We start from the raw sequence: 6,163 nt of genomic DNA, 5'->3' as shown, positions 1-6,163 counted from the left end.
AAATGAAACTGAAAGTATTTCACTGAACACTGATCACCATTTTACTTTGAGCACAAAGCACAGAGATTAATCCTTCACGATGGAAGCTGATCTTTCCTGTGCTGTCTGCCATGATCTGTATAAAGATCCTGTCTTACTCGACTGTGATCACAGCTTCTGTCGATCCTGTGTGACCCAGTACTGGGAGAAAGCTGACACTGCCTGCTGTCCTGTCTGTAGAAAGGAGACTTCCTCCATGAGCCTGAGACCCAACCGCACTCTCTCCAACATCGTGGAGACACTTGTAAAAGGCGGTAGAGGTGGTGAAATTCAGCAGGAATGCAGCCGACACAAGGAGAAACTGAAGGTTTTCTGTAAAACTGATAATCAGCTCATCTGTGTGATTTGTCAGATTTCAAAAAGTCATCAAAACCACGAGGTGCTGCCAGTGGAAGAAGCTGCTGAAGAGTTTAAGGTGAGGAGACACTGAGCAAAATAAAATACAGGAACAGAGAATGGAACCGTGAAAAGGGACCATTCAGAGATTCAGGTTTGAGTGTCTCACACTGGTTATTTTTCAACTACTTAGCGAATCTTTTTCCTTCCGGTAAACCACAGAGGGTCAAAGATGCACTTTCGTCTGAACTTCATTTTACACCGAGCACAAAAACTTATAAGTATCCAATGCTTTTAATCTAATAAAACATCCTAATGCTTTTCAGGGGTCTGTTCTAAAATTACATTAGACCCTGAGTCACATCAGGTGATGTTAGAGCAATGGTCAGAAGCTTGGTAAAAGAGGAAGAAGTTTATCTTCCTGAAAGAGAAAAAAGAGAGGGGACGAGAGTGAGAGGCTGAGAGGGAACATTGTAGAAGCTCAGGGCCTGGAATGCAAAAGGTGGCGACACCGATGGCGGAGTGATTAAAATGGGGATGTTCAAGAGGCCAGAATTAGGTAAGGGTAGGTGATGAAAACAGAGAATGGAATCCTGAACAGGGAACATTCAGAGATTCAGGTTTGACCGTCTTTCACTAATTACCCTTCAATTACTTAGCAGTTGGATGAATTATTTTTACTTTAGAACAACAATGAAAACGTATATTTAATCAGTGTTTTGTGATGTCATAAAACTTGCAAGGGCCCTTGAAGGGAATGTTATGAAGTGAACTTAGACACCAAACCAGATCAGGTGACATGAGGGTCATGGCCAGAAGCTTGGTCACACTGGGAGAGGTTTATCCTCCTAAGGGGGGAGAGAGAGAGAGAGGGAGAGAGAGAGAGAGACAGAGAGAGAGACAGAGAGAAAGGTGAAGAGATTTTGGGAGAACCTTCCAGAAGCTCAGGCCTGGACTGCTAATGGTACAGCCACCAATGAGGGAGCGATGAAGATCAGGGATGTTCAGAATTTGATGAGAGCAGGTATCTAATAGGATTGTGAGGCTGAAGGAGATTCCAGAGAAATGGGAAAGACAAGGCCAGGGAGAGGTTTTAAAACAAGTACATGGAAGCTTTAACATTCAGGAGGCTCCAATTATCCAAAGCAAGTGGTTCAGAACTTGCCAAGATAGATTTATGACATTTATTAAGAAGCAAGAGTTCAGATATCACACATGATATCAATAGGCAGATAGGCCAAGTGCCGTGTACCAGGTGAGAACAGGTTCCTGGTCCCAGATCAGACAGACGGATGGGGGAAGTAGGAGGAAGCTGGTCTCCATGGCTGACAGTGCAGTCTCCTCAGGACAGTTGACCTAACCTTTGAGACATTGTGAGTGAGAGCCTGCCCTGCCCCCTCCTCAACATGGAACGGCCCATCCTGCACACCCCATGACTGCTTCTCCTCTTCCTCACTCTGCCATGTGAAAGGAGGTTGTAACCTTGACCACGAGAGTGCATTCCATGTATGTGGCACGTAGCTCACTCTGACTCTCACTGTCCCAGTGACCCAGCCCTGTAACCTGGGAAAGAGTAACATGTATAAGGGATCCATCACCATCTCCTCCTGATCCAGAGTCCCGGGGCAGTGTAGGCTCCTGCATGGCTTCATATGCAAGCACTGCCAAGCCTCCTCCTCCCTCCCTCCATCCACCCAAAGCTGCTGCATGGGAGTCACCCCTCAAAGGGAGCTCACTGCATCGAGTGACCTGGCTGGGAGTTCAGGGTTCTGATAGTCTATCTCATGGCAGTGTTTAGTGAGCACTTCATGTGAGCCTTCAGTCCATAACTTATTGCTGACACAATGTCCAGTTTACAGTCAGTTTGGGATATTGTAGCTGTACATTAACTGAGTCTCCAGGGCTCAGGCCTCTCACCCTTCGCCCCATGCATTCTCTGTGAAGGACATTATCTTGAAGGTACTGAGAAGATGGTGAATCTTCAATTCTCACTGTAATCCTTCAACATGAATCCTCCGCCTCTAACTTCCCCAACAATACTTGATGATCTGATCCTTTCCTCTGTTCCCCACCCTCTGCTACGCTCTCTCCCCCCGGTCACTGTGCTTATTTCAGAATTTTCATTGACCTCTGAGCCCAGACCCATCCAGTTCCCTACTCCAGCCTAACCCTGACACTGCCCCTTGTCCAACTCCCCTACTCCCTCACCCTCACCCTCATTGTCACATTCAGTTCCTCATTCTGAACATGTAATTCCCACCCTTCCTTGCCCCCCACCATGTCCCCGTCAGTGTCACTCTCCTTTCTGCATCTTCCGACCACATCCTTTAAGTTTTCTTCCTTGCCCATGCCTTTCCCCCTTCCCACCATTATCTGGCCCTTTTCATTTCACACCCCTGTTGTGTAAACCCCCTCCTGTCTGTCTCAGACCACATCTGTGCTTTTAACCAGCCTGGCTGCCTCACTTGGACAGGCTATTAGCCCTGGACCTGCTGCGTCCCTTTACTGCTCCATAACCCATTGGAGACGTCTGCTGTGACAGTGACTACTCCCAGGCTGGAGTCCCGCTGTCCTCCTGGGTGGCTGCTGCTGTGACCGAGTTGTGAGCAGAGCTGTTAGTGCAGGGAGCCTGGTGTCAGGCAGACGAGGGATATATGGGAACGAAATTCAGCAGAAACCCCATGAACCAGGAACAGAAGACACCATCAACAACCACAGAAACACAAACGTTTACAGCACAGAGGGAGACCATTCAGATGGTGGTGAAGTTTTGGAATTCTTGACTCCAGAGACCTGTGGCAGGTCAGTCACTGAGTATGTTCAAGACAGAGATCCAGCAATTTCTAGATAGGGATGGGATCAAAGGGATAGTGCAGCAAAAGGCACTGATGTAGATGACCATCCCTGATCTAGAATGGCTCAGCCTGGCCTAAGGGGCTGAATGGCCTACTCCTGCTCCAATGTGTCTGCTCAGCCTATTGTATCTGTGCTGGCAGATAAAGAGCCATCAGTCCTGATCCCACTTTCCAGCTTCTGTTCTGGAGCCTTGGAATATGTTTTAAATGTTGTTGTGGGCCAGACCAGACCCCCTCCAAACATTTTAAGAATATAGCCCAGACCCAAACTATTTCAAAATTTCAAGGCAATTACACAGTGTCTGTACCAGATCTGATGCAACTGATCAAACTACTTGACATTCAGCAAAACACAACTTATTGAAACACTGTCATTAAAATACAACCAATGAAAGAGTCATTTAGAATAACTTAACTGTTGGAAAACTTAACCAAATAATCAATGCAGCAACTATTACTAATTAACTGCTCCAGTATAGGACCATCCCTAAACACATCCCTTGGAACAAAGGAAAATTCAGACACAGATTCTCTCATGCAGTTCTCTAAATCAGGAGGAAAAAACATCAAGAGAAGATTCAGAGGGAGTAGCAGCAAAGAGACATTCACTGAAGCTTCTTTTGAGACCCTAATATCTTCAAATGTTACTGAAAAAACCAAAATCCAGAAATAGGAGAGCTATCCAGAAATAGTGGGCGGCACGGTGGCACAGTGGTCTGTAATGTAATCTAATGTAATGTAATCTAATCTGACCACACCCATTCAGCCTGTGAAAAAAAAACAATGACCCCAAGCTCACAAGGTCTTCAGTAGCTAGTTCATTATCTCTGCCTTACAACCTCTCTTCAAAAAAAAGGACAAAATCACTCTTAAAGTGACAGCATCGCCACACTGGGACAAGTGTTTCTGTCTCTCTCACACTTTCAGGCAGTGAACTCCAAACCCTGTGAAAAGGTTTCTTGGTTCCCTTCAAATGTTTTAGCAATTCCACTAACTCAATCAGTGAAATCATTACTTAGGAAGTTATGTTCTTCGTATCCAATTTTTCACGGCGCCTCTCTTAATTTAGTACAACCCCCTCCCGAAGGAAACAGGCCTGGTTTATTTCATCTTTCCTTCTGTGTCCAATTCTCCATGGTAACACACTGCTGTGGTGTGGGCCCATCCTTCCTGTAATGTGGCCTTATTAATGATTTCTACAATTCAAATGTATACATCCTGCTCTTACAGTTTATACACTAGCCATAAAATAAAGAGCCATCTGTCTCTTTAATAACCTTACCTTGCTGTGTTGCTACCTTCAGGAATCTGTGGACGTGTTCTTCAAAGTCCTTCTGTGCCTCTACACCTCTCAGTATCTGACCAGTCATTGTGTATTCTCTCCAAATGCATCACCTTACACTTCTCCAGAATGAATTTCATTGACCACTTCTCTGGCTCTGTTTGTTACACCAAACACCATGAAGCAACATTTATGGCCTTCATTTGATATAACCAGAGAAAGTTATGGCAGGAACAGGCTATTCAGCTGATCATTTCTGAATCCGTGTAAATACAAAGTTAAACACGAGCCACCCATACTGATCCCACCTTCCAGGCCCTGACCCATAGTCTTGCAGGTTACAACATCTCTCATGCCTCCACAACCAAACTAGGCAGCAAATCCCAGATAAATGTCACTAACTGACTGAATGTTTTTCTCACACTTGATTTAATAATTTCCCCAATCACCCGAGTCTGTGCAAATATGAATCTCAATTTAATGATGTTTCATTTTTGGGGGATGTATTTCTGAAAATGTGCTAATTAATTGATGGTTTTGTTCAGGAAGAACTGGAAACTTCCCTGAAGCCAATTCAGGAGAAGAAGAAGGAATGTGAAAGTGTCAAAAGTGACTATGAGAAAACATTGTCCCACATTCAGGTAGTTGTGATCTTACTTTGTTCTATATTTTGTACAGAATTGTAACCATTCAGAATTGCACTGCGCAGAATTCCAGTCTCCATATTATAAATAGATATTGCATGAACTAACCTGGATATTTTCATGAGGGAGAAGAAGGTTGAGAGGTGACTTAATTGAGACATGTAAGATAATCAGAGGGTTAGCTGGGTGGACGGTGAGAGCCTTTTTCCTCAGACGGTGATGGCTCGCACAAGGAGACATCGCTTTAAAGTGAGGGGTGATAAATATAGGACAGATATCAGAGGTTGTTTCTTTACTCAGAGAATATGTGGGGCATGGAATGGTCTGCCTTCAGCTGTAGTAGCCTCGCCAACTTTAAGGGCATTTAAATAGTCATTGGATACACATATGGATGAAAATGGAATAGTATAGGTTAGATGGGCTTCAGATTGGTTTCACAGGTCGGTGCAATATCGAGGGCTGAAGGGTCTGTACTGCGCTGTAATGTTCTATGTTCTATCAGAATTGAGCACTTTTAGGAATGATTGAACAGGTTGTGTGTCATTTCTTTGGAAAAGAGAAGACTGAGGCTAACCTGTTTGAAGTTTTAAAAATTCTAATAGGATTTGAAAATGTGCATCCAGAGAAGATGTTTCTACACATCATGGATTTGACCAGACTGGGAAAGTGAGGAGATCATGTTGTGACTGTACAGAATATTAGTTATACCACTTCTGGAATACGCTGGAATTCAATTCTGGTCTCCCTGCTGCAGGAAAGATGCTGTGAAACGAGAAAGGCTTCAGAAAAGATTTACAAGGTGCTGCCAGGGTTGGAGGAACTGAGTTATAGGGAGAGGCTGAATAGGCTGGGGCTGTTTTCCCTGGAGCATTGGAGGCTGAGGCATGACCTTGTAGAGGTAAATAATATCATGGGGGGGCAGAGATTGGCCCAGGTCTTTTCTCTAGGGTCGTGAAGGCTAAAACTGCAGGCCATAGGTTTAAGATGAGATGAGAAAGATTTTAAAG

At 44.5% G+C, this 6,163-nt stretch overlaps 1 protein-coding gene across 1 annotated transcript; it reads left to right on the top strand.

Annotated features, from left to right (window-relative positions):
• Window positions 1-8: 8 nt before the first annotated feature.
• Window positions 9-5,153, top strand: LOC122546052 (E3 ubiquitin-protein ligase TRIM52-like; the record flags this gene model as incomplete). The annotated part of the gene is made up of 2 exons (XM_043684890.1): window positions 9-454; window positions 5,058-5,153. Coding segments are annotated over exons 1-2 (471 nt in total), but the record flags the coding sequence as incomplete, so codon positions are not given.
• Window positions 5,154-6,163: the final 1,010 nt, after the last annotated feature.

This window comes from Chiloscyllium plagiosum, unplaced genomic scaffold, assembly GCF_004010195.1.
Source record: "Chiloscyllium plagiosum isolate BGI_BamShark_2017 unplaced genomic scaffold, ASM401019v2 scaf_3289, whole genome shotgun sequence".
Lineage (NCBI taxonomy): Eukaryota > Metazoa > Chordata > Chondrichthyes > Orectolobiformes > Hemiscylliidae > Chiloscyllium > Chiloscyllium plagiosum.
Note: the sequence above shows the minus strand (reverse complement) of the source record. Positions and strands in the feature narration are given on the sequence as shown.